Source organism: Lates calcarifer, linkage group LG7_1 (assembly GCF_001640805.2).
Source record: "Lates calcarifer isolate ASB-BC8 linkage group LG7_1, TLL_Latcal_v3, whole genome shotgun sequence".
NCBI lineage: Eukaryota > Metazoa > Chordata > Actinopteri > Centropomidae > Lates > Lates calcarifer.
The window spans coordinates 3,666,954-3,692,525 of NC_066839.1; the positions used below are offsets into that span (position 1 = coordinate 3,666,954).

The 25,572-nt window shown below is 41.9% G+C and overlaps 1 protein-coding gene across 12 annotated transcripts in view; it reads right to left on the reverse strand.

Moving 5' to 3' along the window:
• The window catches only part of afdna (afadin, adherens junction formation factor a), a 97,898-nt gene that overhangs the window by 8,908 nt on the left and 63,418 nt on the right, over positions 1-25,572 (reverse strand). For all 12 annotated transcript variants that reach the window (XM_051071749.1, XM_051071755.1, XM_051071754.1 and 9 more), the window contains 12 exons: positions 14,983-15,048; positions 14,805-14,878; positions 12,251-12,369; positions 10,367-10,567; positions 10,179-10,270; positions 9,799-9,993; positions 9,547-9,691; positions 8,409-8,817; positions 8,053-8,309; positions 7,750-7,964; positions 6,791-6,970; positions 2,894-3,028 (listed from right to left, as the gene is read on the reverse strand). In XM_051071749.1, the coding sequence (XP_050927706.1) occupies positions 2,894-3,028; positions 6,791-6,970; positions 7,750-7,964; positions 8,053-8,309; positions 8,409-8,817; positions 9,547-9,691; positions 9,799-9,993; positions 10,179-10,270; positions 10,367-10,567; positions 12,251-12,369; positions 14,805-14,878; positions 14,983-15,048 (2,088 nt within the window). The remainder of the gene's footprint in view (positions 1-2,893; positions 3,029-6,790; positions 6,971-7,749; positions 7,965-8,052; positions 8,310-8,408; positions 8,818-9,546; positions 9,692-9,798; positions 9,994-10,178; positions 10,271-10,366; positions 10,568-12,250; positions 12,370-14,804; positions 14,879-14,982; positions 15,049-25,572) is intronic.

The window sequence follows — 25,572 nt, forward strand, 5'->3', positions numbered from 1 at the left end:
TTTGACTTATCACTGTAAGAGAAACAAGGATCAAAATGTCTGCTGTGAAAAAAGCCTTTCAAGCAGATTTAAAAAACATATTTTGAAGTAGAAATCAGATTTTTTCCAGCTGATTACTTGACGTACAGAATCAATTAAAGATGTGAAGAATTAACAGTTAATGCATCACCTTCATTTTAAAAACAGAACAGTGAGAACTGATCCAGTGCAGTCATTTTATTTTTTATTACTGAATAAAAAAGTCTAGTTTTCATCCATTTATCGTTATGATTTGTCAGATTTATTTCTTTGGTTTGTGAGAGCAAACAGTTTCAGCCTCCTCTTAAACAATTCTACTTTAATTTAGTTTTTTTTTTTAAGGAATAACTTAAAAACAGTTTCATAAATGAGGCTCCTGAGCTGGATTCATCCTAAACTGGATTTTCCTGATCCACCAGTCGACACTGTTGCAGACTAGTTCTCCTGCACTTGAGCTGATCTTGTACAAACATCCAGGACGCTCATAAACTCTGATTTTGTTTTATATGTATATTAAAATGTTGTCAATCAACCAAAACCAAAAACCTCATCCACCAAGTCCAAGAACCTGAAGTAAGAACCTGATCTAACGGGCCCACGCCGCCTGAAAAACCCTGTTTCCTGGACCACCCTGTTGACCGCCGTCTCCCCCCTCCCTCAGCGCTCGGTGCGTGTGTGTGTGTGTCCATATGTGCATCCTCAGTTTACACTAAATGGTTTTGTGGGTCGGGGTTTTGACTCTGGTATCTGCACATGAAGCTACAACTGGAGGAGTGTGTTTAGATTTCTGGGGTTGGGTTTTGGAGCCGGACCAGCTGCTCAACCTCGATGCCTCTGATGTTCGCGTTCATGTGTCGAGGGGGGAGAGGGGGTCGTGATCTCGTTCGTCCTCGCCCTGATGGCCTCTTAAAGGGGACACCCGCCGCCCCCCCACCTCTTTAATCTGCGGGTGTATCCGAGCTGCTTTCAGTTGAAATCTGAAGAAACTGGGGAGGGATTAGTGGGTGTGTTTGAATGAGTGGGTTTTCTGAATGTGTACAGTATGGATGGCTGAGGGTGGGTATGAGGCGAGGTAGGTGGGGTTTCTGTGTGTGTGTGTGTGTGTGTGTGTGTGTGTGTGCATGAAGTGACTATAAAGCATGTGGTTTCTGGGGGGAAAAGTGGGAGGGTGGGCAGCATTCCCCCTAAACATAGTGTCTGAAGCGATGCTGGATGGAAATGGTAACGAAAATAAACAAAATAAGTAACAAAAAAAATAAATAAAAACCTCACAAAAATCATAACTGCTTCCCCCAAAAGGAACTCAGGTAACTTCCTGACACACACCGACAATCGACCGACAACAACGACATGATGGGAGTCCCATGCTTCAGGTGGGTAACATGACACGGCAACACATCACAAAGGGGGAGGGGGGGTGCACAGGATGACGACATGCAACTGGACAATAAACAGTCATAACATCATAAAAACAACATCTTAAACATCTTAAACATCAGCAGCTGTCTCCTGACGACTGTTTAATCTCTAATTTCTAACTGCAAAAGTTCAAATTCATCTTTACGTTGCTGATTTTTAAACAACCAGTGGTCTGATCAGGTCGGCAGCTCACGGGACAAAACGCACCAAGAATAATGGCATCGTGGTGAAAATCGGTGGACGACGACACAGTGATAAAAAATAAACATGTTTGATTTAACACGCAGGACAGAGATGGATGGGTGGACACCGGATCACACCACTGGTCATTTAAAAATAAATCTGTACTTTATTAAAACATAATTTAGGAACATGATGTTTCTTCTATGAACCTGAGTAACCTCAATAAACACAAATCAAGTTACTACAGTGTCTATACAGAAGCTCTGGAAAATATTCAAACACACTCACTTGTTGCACACTTTACTACGTTAAAGATTTGTTTAAAATTAATTCTACACACAACAAACAAGAAAAAAACAAACACAAACCAATGACTGAAATCTCAAATTCACATTTATTTTATTTAAATTTTCTATCTATTTTACCCATATCTGTGGCAAACTGAGCTGTGTATAAAATTAATTGCCCAAAAAAGTAAACGTAATCCACTTTTAATTGAATGTATAACACAGTAAAGTGTACTTCAAGTGAATATTTTCCAGAGCTACTGTATATTTTAGGGTTAGACCGATAATTTGCAGCTGATTGGGCTTTTATTTTGAAAAATCATCTACATCTGATATCATGGATGCTTATATAAATGCAGCCAAACTAAATACACAAAAGTTTACATTATAAGAAAGTAATTAAATGAATCTGCCAAAGAGATTCAATTAAATTAATTATAGTTTTTTCCCTCAGTCTATTTAATATGATAAAATATCTTTCTAAAAATCACTGTGCTGGTTATTTCGACTTCACACAATCATCTAACTCTTTTAAGGCTTAAAAAAGTTAATTAACCTCCACTTACAACCAGTGATAAAACTATCATCAGGTAACTGTTACATACAGAACGTGGTCGCTGTAACAAACACACCAAACTCTGTTTATAATTCTTTATATTTTCAAAGTTTTCTGGCTGGATCTCAGAGATGAACGCTGGTGTTTAATGACTTCTAAGTGTTTTTAACTGATCTACTGTTCCGCATTTTTAATTTTTAAGGTAAAATAGTTGCATAATGTTGCTTTAAAACAACTTTTTAGTCTGAAAATAAACAAACAAACATATGAAACCGTGCTATTTGCAGCTGCAGCTCAAATCAGTCCAACCCCAGTTACATTTCAGTCCTGACCGACTCACAATATCCTAAGAAAACATCCTACAATCGCTCGTTTTCGTCGAATCTAAATTCACAGCTACGACAGTTTTTCACAGACGAGTCAAACCGACCTTCTCCTCGGCCTCTCGTTTGGCTCTCTCCTCCTCCCTCCACCTCCTCTCCTCCTCCTGCTTCGCTCTCTCCTCCGCCTCCCGCTTACGAATCTCCTCCAGCTGCTGCTTACGCCGCCGCTCCTCGTCCTGCAACTGATCACACACACACACACACACACACAGAGGAGAACATGCCAAGAGGCACACAAAGACAGACACACATGCAAACAGGAAAACAATTAGTACGACATTAATCATGTTTCATTCACACACAAACCCTGAATACACATCAAACGGCTCTGTTTAACCGCTCCAACACTAATGTACACTAACGTGATGTGAGGTCGTTTGATTCGTCTCACAGGACTGCTCCAGAGGGGAGGAGCAGTGTGCACTGCAAACACACACATACACACACTGCTGATCATGCAACGACAACAACATGCAACAACAGCAACCAGAACAGGGCAAGGCAAAAAAACAAAACAACAACAACAGCCCTTCTCTCAGCTACTTCAGGTGCACTTGATTTTTGTTTCAACGTTAAAGGGAGCAGAGGGAGGATAAATCAAGCGAACCTGAAGTAGCTGTAATCTGAACAGGCTGCAGAAGAAATAATCTGAAAACCATCCCAACACAAACCCAGTGAGATATGTTGACACACAAAACAAACAGACCCCGTTCTCTGGTCTGGACGGTGGTTAAAGGGCCAGTGCAACCAAATTACAATTTAAAAAAAGCTCATTTTACCCTCTTACCCCTCGATGTATCTGTCCATGCAGAAACTGACTAAGATCTGTCTTTTTTCTTTTTGTCTTTCTGCCTCCACTTTAATGAAAATGTTATTTTGTTTCCCTGTTACACTGCAAACTATTTTAATTAGCAACTTCTTTGGTAAAATGTTCTGCTGTAACAAAATTATTGTTATTATTATTATTGTTGAATAGTATTCTATTTTTATATTAACTTTCTGTATTTTCTATTTTTGTAACTATTATTGTTTTATTTAGATTTCTTTCTGTATTTTTTTCATTAGTTTTCATTTTGATTTTTTTTCCTTTATTATGAAATAATCATCAAGTTTTCTTTTATTATTAAACTACAGTATGTTTTTGTCAATTTTTTTAATTAATTTAATTTTTACAAATAGTTATCTAATCTCATTTCAATCTTATCTCATCTCAACTGAAGTAAAGACACCTTAAATTAAAACGTACCAACACGTATAAAAGCAGTGAACAAATCGTCTGTGTGTGTCTGTGGGACTGCTGCTAATAATTTAATTTAAATAAAATCATAATAAACATCAGTGAACGCTCAGCCTGTGTGTGAACTCAGTGGACTCGACATAAAGGCAACAAACAACCAGGACAAATAAACCAACAACTGTCTGCATGGTTAGATAAGAACTAGAGGAAAGTGAGAAGATGCAGTTTTTGTATTTTGGGTGAACAGACCCTTTAAACATGAGGAGGCTCAGCTGGTCACACACAGATGGATGGATGGGGTGGAAAGATGGATGGGCTCATGGACACCACTACATCATGACGTGGCCCTGCGTCCGGGGGGGGGGCTCACAGGACTATCATGCATCACCCCGCCCCCCCGTGATGAATTCAGCCATGCAGGCGCCACCTCAGTATGCACTCAAAACATCACTGCTGACAGTAAACCGCACCAGCCTCAGCTCTGCTACTCTCTCAGCGACCGACAGGTTTGGGAAACACCTGCGTGACGTTGCAACAGCTTCACGTTTTGAGTGGACAAAGAGATGGACAGCTTCCCCCGGCCAAACAACATCAAGCATCCCAGGACGGCCTCTCCATGACCGGCTGCTCTGTAGCTAATCATGGCCTCCCTCCAACCCCCTCACCTCCCCCTCCCTCCCTCCCTCCCTCCCCATGAAACGACGACAGTAGTCCAAGATGGGTGGGGAGAGACAGATAGGAAACATGGGGCAGGTGCGCAGCCCAGACAGAAAACAGGAAGTGATGTAAGGGCAGGGAGAGGATACTCGTCATTAACAGGAAGAACATACCAAGTCTAGAACAGAGATAGCTGGGACAGCAGTCTGCTGCTGAAGAGGAAGAAGAAGAAGAGAAGAAAGAGTGAGAGAAGGAGGGGAGATAGGGAGGGAGGGAGTGAGGATACCCAAATACTGAAAAGGAAGGGATGGAGGAGATAAAAATAAATCAGAAAAAAAGAGGGGAGGGGAGGGAGAGACCGAGGAGTAAAATAGAAATAAGAAAAGGAAGAGGGAGGACAAACAGTAAAGTGAAAACATTGTTTTTTTTTTTTTTTCTCTGCTGCTCCGCTGATTTAGTGGCTGCTTCATCCGCCACGTCCAAATCCGACCCCTGCACCACCTCAAACACGAGCCTCTCTATTCTCAGCTGCCATTTCACAACTGGGTGTTAACAAATATTCCTTTAATTTAGTGGGAAAAAAGCAAAAAATATAAATTAAAACTTTTTAAAAAATGTTTAATTATTGTTGTTTCTTCACGGTTAAGTCTTCCTGAGATTTTTTAAGTTAATTATTTTGTTTGGTTTTTTTTGCCAAATAAACCAGTAACAAAGCTGCTGGAAAGACTGTGTTTGACCCCCACGTTAACTACTTTTTATAGTTTCAATGGAACCTATTTTTATTAAGGGAAAAAGTGCCATCAGAACATAATAAACTTAAATAATTAATGGTCTAATTAAGGTCCAAATTTCCATTTAATCAAATCCAACGGACAGGCTGTGACTCATTAAGAACTAGGTCTAAAGTCTGAGATGAACCCGTGATTCTGGACTGTTTTTATTAACTTCATCGTCTCCTCTGTGTTTTCTCTGTTTCATTTTAAACTATGCTGAAAGCTCAGGATTTGATACAAGAGATAGATTAATTAAAACGATTTAATCACAAAAAAAAACATCTTGCAAAACTGAAAATCATGTTTCAGTCACTCCAGAACCACCCACATCGACATACAACCAACCACACCCTCACACCACGTCTCACCACAGCCTGTCACACTTTTTACCACATTAAAAAAAATAATCCTGCAGGAAAATTGAAAAAAAGAAGTGTGTCAACCACTTTTAGAAAGCACAAAGTTGGATATTTTACAGCCATTTTAGTGCTCGAATAGTATCACCAGCCTGTGAAGATGCTCTGAGGCCCCGGTCATTCAGCTTTTCTACATTATTTTAAACTCTCTTAATCAAATTAAGATGAAAGATGCACCAGTCCTACCTTGGTGTAACTCAGAATTATTAAATAAATAAGTCGTTAATTTCCAGTTGGGATGCTGGGAACCTTAAAATGGGACCAGAGACATCGCGGTCATGGCTCATTCTTGCTGTGCAACACAGCGCTTAATGCTGCATTTACATTATATGGGAAAAAAGCTGAATAAAAGTGAGGATAAAATCAACAGGAGGAATAAAAGAAAGACATATTTTCACTAATTTAATCAGCTCAGCTCAGGAGTATGTAAATAAAGCAAATGTGTTCAGTGTTTTTGTTCAGTGTTTCCTTGTCATCTCGGGTTATTTCCATATGATGTGAATGCAGCATTAACGACGTCCTCGCCTTCCTCGACTGCCCCCCCACCCTTCCCGTCCCGTCCCGTCCACACCCCCTCCAGCCAATCAGATTTAAAGCAGCTCAGCATGGCAAAGCGATGACAGAAGCATGTTGCAGATGCACATTGCAGGACATTCATAGTGGGAGCGCTGCCACAGAGGAATCCATTTCCCCTTCTAGCATTTGAAAGGCGGTTCTTTCCTGTACCTCCTAATATTTGTTATTTCCTTCAGCACTTCCTGTAAACGTTTAATTTACTCTTCACCCTCTAAAGTGCTTCTACTACTACTATCCATCCCCTCCCTCCACCACCACCACCTCCGCCACCGCCGCCCATCTCACCCTGGCTCTCTTCTCGGCCTCCAGCCTCTGCATGATCATCATGGTGTCCACGTCCTCATCGTCCTCCTCCTCCTCGTCTTCGTCGCTCTGCTTCGACTCCTGCAGTCGTTTCTGGAACTGCCACTCCAGCATCAGCTTCCTGAGGCGGTCGCTCTCCTCCGCTGTTCGCTCCGGCTTTGCCTGGAAAGAATAAAAAAAAGATGAAATTAAGGAATAGTTTGACACCCTGCAGCTGGTTAGCGTAGCTTAGCTTAGCACAAAGACTGGAAACAAGGGGAAACAGCTAGCCTAGCTCTGTCAGAAGATCAGAAAATCTGGCACATAACCCACCAACTTCTTGTTTCTACACTTTGGTTTTCATATGAATAAAACACACAAGATATTTTAATTAATGAGCTCAAGTACTGCTGGTCAGCAGATTTTCTTAGCTTGAGAACAGAGCTAAGCTAGCTGCTAACCCATTTCTGATAATTCAGACTAGACAGAGACTAAAATACTACTTTTAGTTTCCTTGTGATGAGAAAGTGAAGAGGAAATGGTTGCAGCTACAAGTTTCAGTTTAAAAGAATAAAGAAGAACAAAGTTTGATGCCAGCTGGTGCTAATGTTAGCTAGCTAACCTAGCCAGCTTTAGCAGCGGTTAGCACCCGCTGGTAAAAGAGAATAGGGTCAGCTTTAAGAACCCAAAGCTTATATCAGGGATACCCACTTTTACCAGCGGGTGATAACATAAGCTAGGTTAGCTAGCTAATGTTAGCACCCTCCAGGAGAGACTTGAATAAGTTGGACCCGGGAACAGTTTTTTGATTGGTTGTGACGTCAGATTTAACAAGCTTATACCTTCTTCCAGCTACATATTTACCACACAGACAGCTGAGCGGTATCCCTCAATGCATGTTACCAAAATGTCGAACTATTCCTTTAAAATAAAAACCAAGTAATGTTTTAATTTGAGCCCACCTGGAGCTCCTGGATCTCTTTGTCCAGCAGGTCGACGATGTGAAGCTGCTGCTGCTTCTCGGCCTTCTCCCTGGCGTCTCTCTTCCAGGGGTCCGGAGACAGACTGTCGCTGGACGTCAGCTCCTCCTTACTGATGGTGATGTACTGCAGGTCTCGCCTCTCGATGGTCCTCGGCTGCTGCTGCGGGAGGAGCTCTCGGATCACTGTGTCCATGCCTGAAATGACATTACAGCTCATTTATTGTTAGAATAAAAGTTGCGTGTTAGAACGGTTTAGGAGGAGGACCTGGACAAAGGGCGTTACCGGGGGGGTTGGAGGCACTGGCAGGTGGAGGGACGGCTGACCGCGGCAGGCTGGCCAGCTTCTCCGGTCTGGATGGGGGAGGCTGGGGTTGTTGGGGCTGCGGGGGCTGGTAGGGCTGGGGCGGGGCCACAGATCCCATCGGGGGCTGGTGGTGAGGAGGAGGCATGGCTCCTCCATTGTTGTGAGGCTGGACGGGCATGACGGGGTTGGCCCGGATCTGACCCAACTTCCTCTCCTGCTCCCTCCTCTTCCTCTCCCTGGGGAGTAATCGGTCAATCAAGTAAACAACAAACAAACAACAAACATGGAGGCGCTGTAAAACACACACACACACACACACACACACACAGATGTACCTCTCCTCCTCCAGCCGAGCTTTTTCCTTCTCATACCAGCGCTGCTGCTCCTCCCGTTTCTTGCGGTCGGCGGCCTGCTGAGCCGCCACGGGGGGGACGGCGGCGGGAGGTGGTGGGAGCGGCAGGTCCGACTGGGGGTCGAAGGGGTCGTAGACATCAGGGTAAGGGGCCGGTGGTGGCGGAGGAGGAGGGGGCAGATCAGAGCGGGACGGCGGCTGGGCCGGGTGCGGCGGCACGGCGTGCGGGGTGTTGGGCGTCTTCCATCGGCCCGGCCCGGTCTTCTGGTTCTGGGTCTTGTTGGAGGAGGAGGAGGAGGCTGAGAAGTTGAGGTGCTCCTGGCTGGATGTCGAGGACTCCAACGAGGAGGACACCTGAGGCTGAGGAGCCCAGTGGTCAGGACCTCCTATACCTGCAGACACAAAGACACAACGTCCTCTACTTCATTTTTCTAAACTTAAACCTGTTGTCCTCGTTAGCTGACCAGTTTTTTGTGCGAATCTCGTTTTAGCAAAATCACAATTCACCAATTCAACAGTATAAAAACAAGATGGCGGCATCTCTGTCTTTTATCTTGATCTACAGCCAAGACCAAGATAAAAGTCTAAGGGGAACAAAACCTGATCAAATTTTATGGTTGAAACTTGTCATAAGACTTTAACATGTGTTGTACTGTTTGCAGTTTTGTTTTTGTAAAGCCATGTGTAGAAATTAAAATAAAATAACAGTTTTAGACAAAAAAATACACCCATCGTCCCCATATATAACTACCTACTGATCCCATAAAGTGTGAGGAAATCGAAACAAAACAAAATCTGTGTTTTTCTCTGCTGGTTCTTCAGTCTGACTTCAGCCCTCGAGTTTTATTTTGCACTATAACAGCTTGATGAGCAGAGGAGGTCGAATTTTAAATTTTTCCTTGATGAAGCTCTGCTGCAACAAAATGAACTGAGTGCAGGATTCAGGAGGCAAATGTCAGAGTTTTATGCTCTGATTATTACATATTATATAATCAAAAACAAACAGTAATAATATCAAATTTGATTATGCTTTAGTGGCTAAGCTATTACATAATCTGACCGGTCAGCCTCTCTGTCGTTCGTTATCTAAACTCTTGAGCTTTACTCGCTTCATTTCTCACCTCCTGGTGGACCTCTCGGGTAGTCCAGGTCTCTGTGCTGGTAGTCCAGGTCCCGGTGCTGGTAGTCCTGCTGGTAGTGCGGCTGCATGTCAGGCCTCATACCTCCTGGTGGAGGGTATAGCTCCTCCTGAGAGTGGTTCACCCGCTGAGGAGGAGGAGGAGGAGGAGAGGAAGGATGGGAGATGGTTATTCAGATGTATATGCCCCGGATCTTTCCAGACTTAATCAAGGCGGTGCTGGTTTCTGCTCTACCTGCATGCTGTTGTGGATGTTGTCAACCACTGGGAGGCGCTCTCTGTCCTCCATGCCCTGCCAGTGCTGCGTGGGCCCCTGCCCGGGTCCCACAACCCGATCCTGGCTCTTGGAGACTGGGATGGTGAAGTACTCCCTGGGGTAGGTCTGGGTGGGGATGGGGTAGGCCTCTGGACGGGGAGGGGAGGGCTCGTCCTGACGAATAAAACCCAGAAAACAAACTTAGAAATTGTCAGGAGTAAATGACAGATGATTTCTCAGCTCAGGTCTAGATACTGTGTCTCCTCGAGCGTTGGCGTCACTCGACTCTCATCCAGCCTCCTGGAACATTCCTCATCGAGACGCCATCGGCCTCAATCGTGTGATTTTTTTTTACTCACGTCTGCGCACAGGTTGCCAGTGGAGACGGAGGTGATCTTAGTTCCAGGTCCTCCGGGGTACACCGCCTTGCCTGCAGGACTCTGACCCTGATCTGAGGAGAGATGATCAGCAGCATTTTAGTCGCACAGGCAAATACTCCAACACAGAATTTAGTGAGGTTTAAGTCTTGGTAAGTAGTCGGGCTTACTGGCTACGTTGGGGCTGGATCGGTGGTCGGCTCGGTTCTTGAGGAGCCGGTCTTCGCCGCTCATCTTCTTTGGTTCGGGGTAACAGTCCCAGCCGGCCTGCGGACTCTCCGGGGAGCCGTTCTGCACCGAGTTGTTGTACAACTCAAAGCCTTCGCTCTTTGGTCGCATTTTGCCGTTCTTCTCGCGGCCTCGGTCCGTCGCTGGGAAAAATAAAAGTGGTGTTTGAGCTTTTCTAATAACAACATATGCAGTAATGGTTCTTGATACGGTCAGTCTTTGTGGCAGTTTTTCTGCCTTTCTGGTTTCTCGACAGCTGCTCTTTATTTGTTCCATAAAATGTCAAAAAAATGTGAAAAATGCTTTTAAAACATCTTTAAAATTCTTGTTTTTTGTCAGTCTAACACACTAAAACACAAAGTTATTCAGTTTACGATCACATAACACAAAGAAAAGCAACAGATACTCTCAAATCAGCATCTTGAGTAAGGAGAAAATGACTTGAATTATTATTTACAATGATCTAAATAGTTGCAGTTTAAATTTTTGGCAACTTCAAATCAATTAATTGAATTATCTTTTCATCCTCTAGTTTATTTCCCCTCTCAGTATCTCATGCTGCTTCCTCAGGTTCGTTTTGTCCAGTTTACGTCCTTCACTGTCTGAACTGTCTGGAAAAAAAAACACTGCGGTCGAGGGAATTTGGGAGAAACACCCCTTTAGCGTCATCCTGGACCACAGGCCAGAAGACTTCCTTAATGAATCCGGGGTCACATTCCAGCAGACAAAGACCAGAGCTCGGCCAGACGGCGAGCAGTAAACTCTGCACCGTTATTCGAACATCGGGCAGCTCTACACACACACACACACACACAGACGAAACTGGCTCTGGCCACAAACACTCATTATATCCTTCAGTCTGCAAGCTGGTGTGTGTTTTTTTTTTTTTACTGTGCTACAGGGAAGACAACAAGGACACACTGTCTGGACGAGTCTGCTTCTCTTCCATCATCCACAACACCAAATTACTGGCATTAACTAATAGTGGAAAACTAACAATAGACCATTCATTACAGCTTCTGTTTAAAATCTGTTTAAACAACAACAAAGTTTAGACAAATTTACGACCACGTCTGACCTTTTAAAACGGCTTTTAATTTAAGACTCTGTTCAAAGACGTTCAGTAATCGTATTTAGAATAAAACGACTAAAACACATATTTTACTTCTATTGTTCTGCATTAAAAGTGGACATGCAATAAAGGAAATTATTATGTAAGGCTATTTTCATTATCAATTAATCCGCAGTTTATTTCTTAAATTAATTGATCACTGATTATAAAATGTCCCAAAATACCCATCATAAGTTCACGTTTTAATTAACTGTTAAACTAAACAAAAACTGTTACATTTCTCATACTACTACTAAAATAATAATAATTATTATTATTAATAATAATGAAAGTCTTTCATTATATCAGAGAAGCTGAAACCAGAGAATTATTGATATTTTTGCTCAAAAAATGAACAAAACCACTGCTCACTTATCAAAATAGCTACAAATAAAGTTTCTGTTGATCAAATATTTGATCAATCAATTAATTAAACTGTTTGCATGACAGAAAGACAGGTAGATGGAGATAAAATAAATACAATAAAGTAGAACAGACACTAAAGACAGAACCATAACTAGACTAACTTACAGAGTTCTTTAAAAATCATGACAAAAAACAGGCCGATAACTGTGAAAAAAATGCTAAATACAACAAATTTTTAAAATATTTTCAGCCTGAAAATATGAAACATTAAGTCAGTAGTGAGTATAAGGAATAAAGAGACTTTAAAACTACTTTACAGAAGTTTTCGTGTGTGTTTTTAAGCTCTCACCTCTCTGCATCATGGGGCTCGGCTGGTTGAGGAGGGTGGCCAGTCCGTGGTAAATGGCTCCCTGTTTGGCGACCTCCAGAGTCACGACTGAGCCCGTCCTCGTCATCAGCTCCGCCGCCCTGAGTGGAGGGAGGGAGGGAGGGAGAGAGCATGAATATCAAACTTTTACTTCATGAATTCATCTACATGTCCTGGATCCACTGTGCTGAGTTTGTACCAAATCCCAGTTTATAAATCAAATGAAATTTAAACTGACGAGTGGTTCGGTTTGGTAGTTTTTTCAGGAAATCCCATCATAAATATCAGAAAACACAGTGAACCACAAGGACGACTTGGAGATGGTGGGTAATAGGAGAATAAAACTAAACTCAACCGCACAGTAGAGCCACTAGAGGCCTTAAAATAAATCAATAAAATCAGTTTGAAGTCACTTTGTTTTTGGTTAAATGTCTGAAATAAAGTCTGTGATTTTAACACAAGCTCAAGACATTTTCAGGTTTTATTCTGCGACATTAAATCTGTCAGTAATGATATATGAAAAAATCCCACTGGCTTTTTGTGGAGGGAAGCAGGGTGATGCTAACTTCAGGGCTGGACTACAGAAATACGTCGTCCCTGCACCACTTCATGTGAATAAATTCCCTCAAGATGTTCCTGAGTTATCGCGTTCTCAAGCGTTGTGGATGGACAACCCGTAAAAATGTTCATAACAAAGTCTTAGAGTCGGAGGATGACGACTAATTGTTTAATCTCTGTTGATAAAATCACCACTTTTAGTCGTTATGTTGATTAAAAACTCTCCTAACGTTTCTGTTTTTACCAACGTCCAAGCGAGTAGAAACATCAACTTCATCATGAACCAGAGGAGGCAGGGATTATATCCGTCACTGCCAGAGACTCACTTCACTCTAATTTCACTCTAACACACCACACACACACCACACCACCCACACACACACACACACACACACAGTGGCCATGTTATTTTCTGTGACTGCCACATGTGGCCGTGTGCACAGGGCTTTAACCAAATCCTTTAAATAGTTGAAGGGCAGATCACACGAGGTAATGAGCCATGTGTGTTTGATTGGATGGAACTCCGGGAATGTAACTCTCAAAATCCATGTTTGGAAATATCATCACAGGGTTTAACTTTTCTTTCTTTGGTCCCATATTGTAGAAACAGAGATTTCTCTTGTTATAAAGCAGGTTTAGGTGCCATTTAAATACTATTTAACTGTCAAAACACTAAATCCACAGAGAAATTCACACAGCTTATATTCAGAAACTATGCCTCTAAATGAGCTCTATCGTCTCAGTGCGACACATTTGGACCCATGATCCAACCTTTATGTTGTTTTAACTTTATCAACAACTCAAAATCAAGCAGCTACTCCCTTAGATGTCCGTCCAACCGATCATCCAGTTTATTCCAGTAATCCAGGTTCTGGTTTTTGGTAACAGATGTCCCGGTCTCCTCGGCAGCAATGTTTTCCTGAGATGCTCCCAGAGCCACATGAGATATGTAATCACCCAGGTTCTGGGTTCTCCCTCTGGTAGGATTTACCTGGAGAACCTCCGAAGGAAGGCACCCAGGAGGAATCCTAATCAGATCCCCAAACTTGAATGTTGGACGTCAGGAAACCAATATTCTCACTGCACAACCTTCCCAAGGATAGAAACATTAGAGTCCAGTGGCTAAACTTTATTTTTCCTTAAGCATCAGAGCCTTTTAGTCTGAATTTTTACCTGCAGCTCCAGAAAGAAGCATGAGAGAGGAGATGTAAAACTGTACTGAGATTGTTTTTGGTGCTTTAACCCACAAATATATCTCCTTTTTCAAAATATGGGACCTTTAAAGACACAAAAACCAGAACTAAAGGCTGCAAATCATGACCTGCTGGGTGGAACCTGCAGGAGAAGGATTACAAGACGATACCACTGCAAAAAAGCTCCAAAATCCACATGAAAACGTCTCGTATGATGCTGATACTGTACGATGAACCCATCCCACCTGCCACCTGCACGCTCAAGCAATTACACAAATTGTTTGTAAATCCAGTTTGACTCACACAGCGAGCAATAACACTTAACCAACAAGCCTGTACATGCTACAGAGCAAGAGGAATAACTGGATTAATCTGAGCGGGGCGTTACCCACCGAGCACTTCACTGCAGTTTCCAAAACACACACACACACCCTCCATCTTTCTGCTGGTGCTGTGTTGTTCCAGACACGTTGGAAATTTCTCTCTCCTCCCCTTTTTTTTTTTTTTTTTACGAGGAGGAGAGAACCTCAGGATGTCTCAACCCCTGAGGTTTCCCAAGATGTGGTTATCTGATGACGATAATTCACTTTTCAAGTGTTTTCAATCCTCAAAATAGAAGTTAAAATCTGAGTTTCATCATCGCCACAGCTGTAAATACGTCAAGTCTGAGCGGTAGATGATTGAACATTTTTCTCCCTGGTGTTTCTGAGCTGAATCTCTGGATTTTTGTGATAAATTTAATGTGTCAGGCAGGAATTTCCCCATAAGACGGCATCTCGTTTTACCTCTCCTGTGACAGGCCGACCAGACTGCGCCCGTCCACGCTTAACAACTGGTCACCTGCAGCCAAACGACCGTCCTGCGTAAACACAAACACAAACACACCACAACAATGAGTCACTGTGTATGTTCTTCCTCATAAATCTCCATCATGGTTGCTGTTTTTTTTGGGTTTGTACCGACCATGTCAGCTGCTCCTCCTTTGACGACGGACTTGATGTAGATGCCCAGCTTCTCCTGACCAGCACCCTGCAGAGACAGAGACAGAGGGATGTTAACCTGCTGTATGTGAAGCAGTAACAGTGTCATTTTCAATTAAATTCAGCAACTTTATTCATGCTCAGCACGACAAAGAGACACACACACATCTTAAAGTAACACAAAAGACTGAATAAAAACAATAATTACTTCCAGAGGCTGGTCTGTAGTCAGTGTGGAGCTCTGGATTATAGCAACACTACAGGACACTGGTGGAGCATTAAATTCTGTCTGAGTGGCTGCAGGTACAGGAAGCAGCGTAGCCTTAGAAGCTAACAGTTCATTTACAGAAAACAAATCCCATCAATCGCTCAGAAACAGACACAAAACCGAACCAAGAGGTTCTTCTTCTTACATTGTGCAGTAACAGGCGATGAAAAAGAGGTGATTCTGAAGCTGTTATCTTAAATTAAATAAATTTAAAGATGTACTTATGCAGAAGCTTTACACGATCTCCAAAAACTTTAAGAGATCTCAAAAATCATTAGATTTTTCTGGCTGTCTGGACAGATTTTTTTGTCCCTTTCTGAGCTCTGTAGACGGCTGGGGTACAAATCTTTACACTGAGTGGTGAATCCCATCTGGAGAAAGCAATCAAGCCGATACTCTCTGCTTCCTTGGCTAGTACTGGGAACGTACCCTTGAGCAAAGCAGTGGGGCAGTGTCTAAAAGAAGGGACGGACAGGGAGACAACAGACTCTGCATCTTGGAAGATTCACAGTAGCAAGAGAATCACACTGAACCACCATTTAATTTAACTTCACCCTTCAGTAAGGACACGCAGCTGCAGAGTGACCAGGTTACTACACTATCTGTGAATAAACACCCTCTCCAGCTTCCTCCGCTGATTACTTAAGAGCACGTAAACACACTGAATCTCCTGTTGGAAGCTGCTGCAGACAACCACAACTAGTACAGCTGTGTCGATCTCATCAAAGCTGGGATGCAGGATGTAGGTAGCTATGTGAGGAGATATCCCCGCTCTTAGTCCCACCTACAAAGCTCTCATTGGTCAGGCTGGGGAAACAGGATTTGTGACTCCATGATGGTCGAACAACCCTGATCCCAGAAGTCCCTCTGCAGCTCAGGTGAGCTACGACTGCTCAGGAATACAAATTAGAGTGCGACACAATCACCTGATCTGACATAACGATCGTTTAAAAAGACGTAAATGTTACGTAGGTCGGGTAGTGGTTGAGACAGAAGCACCGCCTGAAGGCCTGGACCAGGAGGGAGTCCAGCACCACCTGGACTTTACAAACAGCTATTCAAGCGTGTTGACACTGAACAGAGCAGGTCTCGATTGCAAAACTGTCGCTTAAACCTCTTTTATCTGAGGTAACAAGTTCACCAACATGTCGAAGCTGAGACACAGCAGCAGTCAAACACACTCAAGTGTTTTTCTGCTCTGTTTCGCTGCTTATGTTTTAGTTTTCTTTCTTGTTTCGCTGCTCAAACAATAAAATCTCCCCCTGGAAGCAGTCGAGATTTATTTTCATGTCATAATATTTTCTTTAAAATCAAATCTTTTCTTTACGGAGCAAAGAACTGAAATACAGATAAAGAAAGGGGAGAACAAACACTCTGCAAATGTCAGCGTCAATACACACAGACTGCACAAACCAGCGCTTCTGTGTGTGTCTGTGTGTGGTTTTTCTGTGAAGTGGGGAGGTGGTTTACAGTGCAGCAAAGAGCTGGCATGTTATCAGACATATCACACGCTTTCTTTTACCATCTTGACATGTTTATCCTCAGAGTTTGTGCAACAGCAGAACCAGAAACCAGAGGAATATTTTAGAAATCCCTCTTTAGAGAGACGCATAAACACATTTTGGATTTTCACGTCTAACACCTGAGGCTTTAAAGATATCATTCAGTTTGAATTAAAGTGAAGATAAATCTCTACAAAGAACAAACAAGGCCACCACCATCTTGATTATTCCCAGGCTTGCTTCTACTTTTAAAGCAGGTTTAAGGAAATATAACTGAAGACAGGCACACTACCCAGACATTAAGAATCACAGCAGGTCTATAAAGTTGCTCTATAAAGTCCTAATTGCTGCCGTTCGTCAAGACCTGGCAACGTGGCACAGAGAGTGGATCCACATCTTGTAAAACAGAGGCAGAGGTTACACTCAGGTACACTCTTACTGTTCCATCAGCTGTGGTGTAGAGGCTAGAGACACAAGTGGTGGACTTTTATGAGTAGAAAAGTGTAGGTAACAGTAACTACACTGCTCGTGTGCTACTACATTAAGATTAGATACTTTAACTCATGAACTAATCCTGTCTGACTGGGCTGAGAAGCTGCTACATCTCAGGAAAGCCTAATAAACCAAATACACCATGTTTGACTGTCTTCATAAAACTGTCTTGTAACAGTACAACACTTCTATATAGGATCACTCTAATCTTAAATATAGTTCGTTTATAGTTGTTGCTACATAATTCTTATATTTTTGGTAATTTTTCAAAATATACAGTATATATTTTGAATCCTAAAAGAAGTAAAATGGTATAAGAAGTTTTTTTTCCTTTAAATTGTAAACAGCAATCTCACCACAAGGTCTATTTAGTCGCTCTTCTTACATCATATTGCATGATGTTTATCGGCAGAGGGTGTTGACTGATCTGTTATTGAATTGTTGCCACTTCTTCTTCTTATTCACTGATCTCCCCCCAAAAAAATTCAAATTCAAACATCTACAATCATGTAATGTGATCGAAAGCTCCAGAGCAGCGATTAAAAGGAAAAAAAAAGTGTTTTTTTTTTGTGAAAATCGGATGTAAAAATACAATTTGTTGCACAAACAATGAGCTGTTTTTCCCATTTCTTATTCTAAATCACTTCCGTTACTCTGTTCCTTAATAAACAGCTTACTTATATTTTCTCAGCCTTTTTAATAATCATCAACAGAGCCTGTTATTGGCTCTTTGCACAAGAGCCCTGTTGTCTGTAAATGCTGGTGATCGGTGTCTTCCTGCCGCAGGAAACGACTTCTCAATGAGTGGGAAAAACATAAATACGGGTTCAAATAAGTTCAAACCCATCTGCTCTTTTTAAATAACAATGAGCTTTGTGTTGCCTTCTCGTCTAAATGAAACAAATTACATTCCTGAGCTTTCACATTGTGGCACATACTTTCACCAAATGTGTCTCGACTCTGGGTGAAAGAGCGTTATTGAACCATACAAAGATAACTTACTTCTTGACTAAAGACCCATTAAGTTTTCTAGGTTCTTCACTTCTGTCTATTTTCTGTTTATTAAACTACATGAATGGAGACTCATTCTGCATTTGCGACGCACTCCATCATCCACAGATCTGTGCCCCAGTTTCTCCAGTACAAAAAGACAGCAGAGACACATCGGGCCTTGAAACTATTTGACCCGCAATGTTTCAGCTCTATGCAATAATGAGGCTGGATTCATGCAGGCACGAATTTCCTGCGAGTGACATTAAGATGAGAGAAGAGCAGTGAATCATTCTGACTGTTTTATGTCTGTTGTACATTACAAAAGACATTAAAGAGCCTCTGTTTCAGATGGAGCCCCACAGCTTCGTGCACTTATCCCGAACAGGGGGAATCGGGGCGCCAAAACAGGCTCCAGAGACACTTGTGGGAATTTCCTGAAGCCCTTGAGGGTATTCAGAGGGACTTTTAGAAAGTTTAAGGGGTTCAGACAGGACACAACCTCTAGCATAAGTTAATCTGTGCATCAGTATGACACAGAATTAAAAAACTACACTAGAAACCTGCATAAAGCACTCTCTAGGACTAGAGAGTTCACATGCAATTTAATCTTCCATCACATTAAAAAACAGTCACAATGACTTGATTGTAGTTAATTTCCATCAGCAGGATAATCGTGAACGGGGATGAACCTTCTAGCTCTATTCGCCAAACTCCAGGTAAAATTATCCAACGTTACTCTTAGTTACTTAACATAACGAGTGTTTATTATTTCACTAATATCGCTAATCGCAGGTCTTTTGACCAGGATAATCGTGACATGAAATTTTCATATCGTCCCATGCCTAATGCACAGTAGATCGTCATCTGCATATAAAGTGTATGTGAACTATGAACTGAACCAGGTGGTGCTTATTTAGCACAAAAACATAAAAAAAGAAAAGTGTGGAGAGCAAGAAAGTGGTGTGCATCTGCTTAGTTACAACAGGACAGCTAATGCACAGTTGGTGTGCAGACCCTAACTGGACGCAAGACGTTGGTGAGTATGTAGACGTTTGCGTTGACCACTACTTTCACCAGCTAGTCTTTAACTGTCTGTCTTCTGTTTGGTGCTGATCAGGTAGTGCACGATCGACCATTTAATTACGACATGAAACAAATTTTCAGACCAATTCTTGACTATAAAGTAGGATTCTATGTCTGTCTGAAGCTGGGCATCCATTATGTGCTGCTTCACTAGTGGTGGTAGATATCAATGGTTATGTCAAAATGGTCTTCCTGTCACACAAACACCGTCAAGAATACACAGGCAAACTGTAACGACATGAGCATGTTGAAACGTGTGCATGTCTACGTTAACACAGCAGGTTTTTTGCGATAATGAAGCTATAAAACTTGCAGCTGATGTTGGGGTGTGGGTCAAAGTGAAAACAGATGTGTCACTTGTCACAAACATCATCAACTGATCGACATAAAATCGCACCTTTCTTTGGAAATCACGCTCATTAAACCACTTTGAGACCTTACAAACATCTATGGCAAAACAATCCCTCCTCTCTGTTTTATAGGAATAAGTTAAATCTTTAAGAATAGCTGGAATACCCGAGGTAGATTTACTGTGCTTTAATGGACGGCTCTGGTTTTTTAAAGAGCCCTGACACTACAAATCAAGCGCACCTTAAAGTTGCCAGGCCTGTATTAGAGCAGAACAGCCCGAGGGGAATCAGCTTTGTCAAGCATGTTTCCCACTAGGGACTTGATGGCAACGACATGACTTTTAAAAACAAACTCAGAACATGTTCATGACCGTGGTTATACTTCTCTTTCAAATGTCGTCCCGTCATGTTGGGAAACACTTGGAATACAAGAAAATACAAGATTAAAATAAAGATCTGTACAACACGGCTGCAATTAATGATTGTTTTCAGTCTGATGATTGTTTTCTCAATTAATTCATTAGTTATTTGGTCTATAAAATGTCAGAAAATGAAGATAAACGTCCATCACAGATTCCCAAAGACCAAGATTATGTCTTTAAATGTCTTGTTTTGTCCGATCAACAGTCCAAAACCCCCAAATATTCAGCTTGCAATGATATATAACAGAGAAAATTTAGAAAATCCTCACATTTGAGGAGCAGGGAAAAGCACATTCTTAGTTAAAATATATGCAAATAATTAACTTTCTGCTGATTGATAACTGTGTGATTGATAAATGTGAATTATTTCAATGAAATAATTATCGCTGTAGTCTCTGTTCTAATGTCCTTGACACGCAGACCACATAAATAAATGAACCCGAACCCACCCTCCAGTGTTTTTTTCCCCTCTGGACATCATAGTCAAAGTGATGTGACATTTTTCTCTGCGTCTGACTCACGCTGAGAAACTAACATCTACAGCAGAGTCGAGTCGAGAGGGTGCGGCTGTCACATGTGTCTGATACACAGCTGACAACAACTGCTGCTAATGCGGGCTGGCAGCGCTCTAAGATTACAGCTTACAATGTTAATACATGTCAGCCTGCTTTGTGGAGCCTTTCTGAGGTTATAAACCACTTATACTTAAGTGGTTATTTAAAAACCAGAGGTGTTTCAAAGGCTCTGTACACCCAACACAGGTATTCTCTGCCATTTCAGTGGATTAGACATTTTCTCAGGGCATGTACAGACTGTAGTTGATTGACATCTCCTTTATCCTGATTTTTGTTTAATTTTTCTGCATCTGTTAACACAAGATGATTTTTTTAAGCTTTTAAGATTCTTCAGTAAATGCAACTTCAGCAAAACTGCAGCATACGTAGAACCACACCCAACTTCAAGCTGAGAGACACAACAGTGTGGCACCAAATAGACTAAAATGAGGATGGTGCATGCGTCCTTCAAAGTCCTTTAAAGTAGAAAAAGATGATATTCAGAGAAAATGTAGTTATATATTAGTTGGTGTGACAGTTGCTTGAATAAATTTATACCACTAATTATGGTTTATTGTTTTGCAGCTGACATTAATAGATGTATTAGCATCATTTTGTTGCAGAATTTACATACTTTTCAACAAATGAAAAGCATGAAAAGAAGTGTATATTGGAAAATGTGAGACCTGTAAAATTAAGCCTCTAATATACTCTGTTTTGGACGCACACATGGATGTGTAGTTGCTCTTATTACACTCTTTCGAGTCCACTTGGAGGATGCATGTGGATGGTGTACAGTCCCTACGTGAACACAACAAATTGGTGGAAATGTGGACGTCCGCCTTGCCTACACCCTCCGATGATGACATTTACGTCATGTGGATCCTTGTGTAATAACGGATGCAGCAGATATAATGCTGGCCTCAGGCACAATGCCACCATTTCCTGAGAATATACAGAAATAAACAGACCTGAGGTATGCAGAAGGCAAACTCTGGAAAAGTGACACACCTTGGGTTTGTAGACATTCGTGGATATTTCCTGAAGTTGCAGACTAGCCTGGTGCAGCAACCTTTCAACAATCCAGTCCATGAACTTCTACTTTTCTGGATGGACGATTTACATAATCAAATCTCAAGGCTATGACCAATGTAGACCTCCATTTGCACATTTCTACCTCCAACCCAAATGTCTGTGTAGGTTCTCAATCATCCAGATCATGGTAGTCTTAAGTGCTAGAGTTGAAGGCAACTGGACAACCAAAAGGTTTCATCAGTTCTAGAAAAACTGCCTGTATATCTCCTCATATAAGCCATAGAAGAGGATGAATCTATTTGTTCTTGCTCAGTAAATTAAAAATTACAGCATGTCCTGTTGCTGCTAAGATTGATTAAAAGAAGGCAGAAATTAACCTCCCACATATACAAACACAGACTGGTGAGGACACTTTTATTCCTTTCTACAAAGGTGTAAAGAAGCTTAAGGTGCATTTTGTTTTTTCATCTCCCAAAACACAAACTCCAACTAAGAACCACTGATAAATGTCTGAACTCTTGGTAGGATTTCACTCTTCCTTCTCTTCTTTTACACTGCATCCCAGTGTGCGTGCATGGAAACAGAAAGAGGTAACTATTATCTAGGGAAACACAGTTTTCCCACAAGTCAAAAAATACACTTTGGGAAAGCTCCCTCTTTCTGTCAACCAATTTAGATCACATTAATCCACCAAAACTCTGAACTGAACTTGTAGAGAACCGCAGAAGTTTAGATTCAGGAGATGATAAAGACAAATCCACTGTTAACTGAGTGACAAACACTTTCTAACACCTAGACAAGCCGTGGTTTCATCCACCAATAAGAACAAATGTCCTCTGATAACCTCAGCAATCATTCATATTGCAGAAAACACATCAAACCAGCAGCCAGTGATGTGATATTTCACGGTGTGTTGAAGCTGTAAAGACAAGAACTGGTTCAGCTGCAGAGCACAAAGTCAAAAGACAATGTGCACTTTTTCCTGCGAGTATGTCCCTGTTTTTCCACACTAACCTGCCAAAATGTGACTCCTACCACAGATATACTTTATAATGAGCCAAGACGTACAAATGTTCTCGTCTGCTCACCTTGTAAACACCCCCTGACCGCAGCTTTACAGGAAAATGAGTGCATGTGTGTGTGCGGTACATCCTCCCATTGTTCCAGCCCTCACAGGGGGTAACCCTCTCATACTATTGTTCCACTTCTTCTAGTTCGATTCTTTCGGCTAACAAACAAACAAATACACACAACCAATACTTCAAACACACTGTGGAGACACACAGAACTAATGCAGCTTTTCTAAGAGGGAGAGCATTTCTCAGACAAAGTTATTCATGTCCTGGTGCTTCAGTTCAAGACTTGCATGATTCATACTCTGGCCACGACTGCATAAATCTCTCCAGACTCCCTTCAAAGTTTCAGAAATTTCTGCAAATGTCGATACCACAGACTTTTACAATTGCTACGGGTAATTCTGCACAATAATCTGCTGCTTACTGCACTGAATTTACTGTAAACATCCCAACTGCTGCTCTGTCAGGTGACACAATTTGCCAATAAGCAAAGCAGGAGTAAAAGTGGAGTTTGGTTTGAATTTCTCTCTTGCAAGAATCATTGTCAAGGCTCTGAGGATCCCAGAGTGCAACATTTTAGTTAGCACAGAGGGAATGTTCTGTTCTTTATAGCAACAGATAAATGAGTAAACACACTAACACAGGAGGAGGAGGAGGAGGAGAGTTTCCTCAACTCCAGCTGGGAGCTGTCCGGAGGAAAGAAACACAATACCATGAAACACACACACACGTGACTTCTTCAGTATTTTTAAGGATAAAAATACACTTTTACCTCCTCTACTTATTTGCTACAGAGAGACAAAGGTTTGAAGTATGATTAATGCGACGCTACAGATCAATCAGTGTAACCGCTGCCTTGACAAACTGGTTTGAGGGGTCAAAACTGCTATTTTTAAACTGAAGTTTGCACCAAAAAAGATTTTCAAAGAGTCCTTTTGTTTCAAAATTGTGTCCACCGTCATCACAAAGACATTCAGAAACAAGGTTCAGATGCTTTTATTACCAGGAGCCCAGAATACGGAAACTAATAAGAATAAAAATGTCATTTATCAAGTGTCTCAGGGCATAAAGAAATAAGCTAGAGTGAGAATAAAGCATCACAAAGCTTTAAAGCCAAAACTTTATCAGGATTTTTACCATCTGTGTCTCATGTGTGTACCATGGTTTAAACATTAGCAGAAAGTAAACAGTGACAAGTGACAAACCCGAAGGCCATCACACTGGAGCGTAAACCCATAGTGAGGCTACTATCGTCCACCGTGCATCCTCCATAAGAGCGTGTTAGCAGCTGCAGCAGGTGAACCGACAGCCGAGGACAAGAGTCACAATATAAAGAAGATACTGAAGGAATCTGGTCCATCAAGAAATTAGTAAAACAACTTATACACACCCTTAATCCTGTGCCATGAGAAAACACACACACACACGCCTTTCAAATCACTTTTTATATTTAGCTCGTTAGCTCGAAAATAACACCAAAGACTGTTACCTGGTCTCTCCTGCCCACCACAGAAAACCACATGTTGCAGCTGCTCGTTAGCGACCAGTTCACACTGGGACGTCCAGACTGGGACACACACCTACAAACTACACACTGTTTTTATCCCAGAGAGAGAGAGAGAGAGAGAGAGACAGCTTCAACCTGCTAACAAGCAACGACAAGTCCAAAACCATCCAATTACTCCGGCTGGCAGTAATCCATTCAGCTGAACGTCAGTGTTGAAAATCACTATTTACTGACAGAGACATAGCTGTAAATTCCTCTGTGTCATTTTCAAAAAGTCCAGTGACAGAAAAGAGATTTTAAGCAGGGAAAGTATTAAAAAGTTCTATAAAAACAGGAAGTTTCAAGTTAAAAAGCTGCGTAAATTCCAGTTTATGTGGTTTGAAAAAGATGCAGTAAATTCCCGAAGTGTTCCCGAGAATCCTGAGCGCACAAAGATCCAAAGAGGTGAAGTGTCGGCTGGGACGCCGGCTGGTCAGACTGAGGTGGAGGCGCTGCTGCTGCAGCACCACCACCGGGCGAATACCACACACACACACACACACACTGACACACACTTAGAGTTGTTATATAACAGGACAGAGCTCAGCCCCGTTTACAGGAGAATCCAAGCAGCTGTTTGACAAAATCTTCTCCTACCTGCCTTTCCCATCTCCCCCACCTCCACCTCCTCCTCATACATCCACACAGCTTTTAAAATAAACAGAGCATGGAGGCTTCCTTCCTTCCTACTCTTCCTCTCCACACACACATACACACACACACACACACACACACACAGCCTTCAGCAGGAAACTCACTCTACTCAAAAGACTCTTCAGCGCAATCACTTTGTCCATTTTCTTGTTTTAAAAAGTCGCAGAAAAGCAGCGACAGAGCGCATCTCCACACCTGTCCTGACAGGTAACACAAACCAGGATTCATCTATTCACTGCACAGGAGACATGGTAAGATACAGTCCAGTGAGGACCCCCAACTTCAGGGAATATTTGTTGATGGAAAGGCCTTAAAGCAGAATTACGTAATCGTCTGGGCTGAGAGTGCAGGGTTTCCCCCCACAGGAAATTTATTAGTCGAAGTGGACGCTGCATTTTTCTTTTAACCCGATATCTGAGGTACCTGGAAACAAGCCACATACCTGAGCTCTTATTAATGATGATTAATTTCTCTTTCGCTTCACCTAAATGTTAAATGCTCAGCATGAATCAGCTGATTGCCCTCAATATAAAATTAAAGGGTGATGATGAAGGTGTTTTAACCACTTAAACTCTAGTTGAACTTGTTTTAAGTTGTT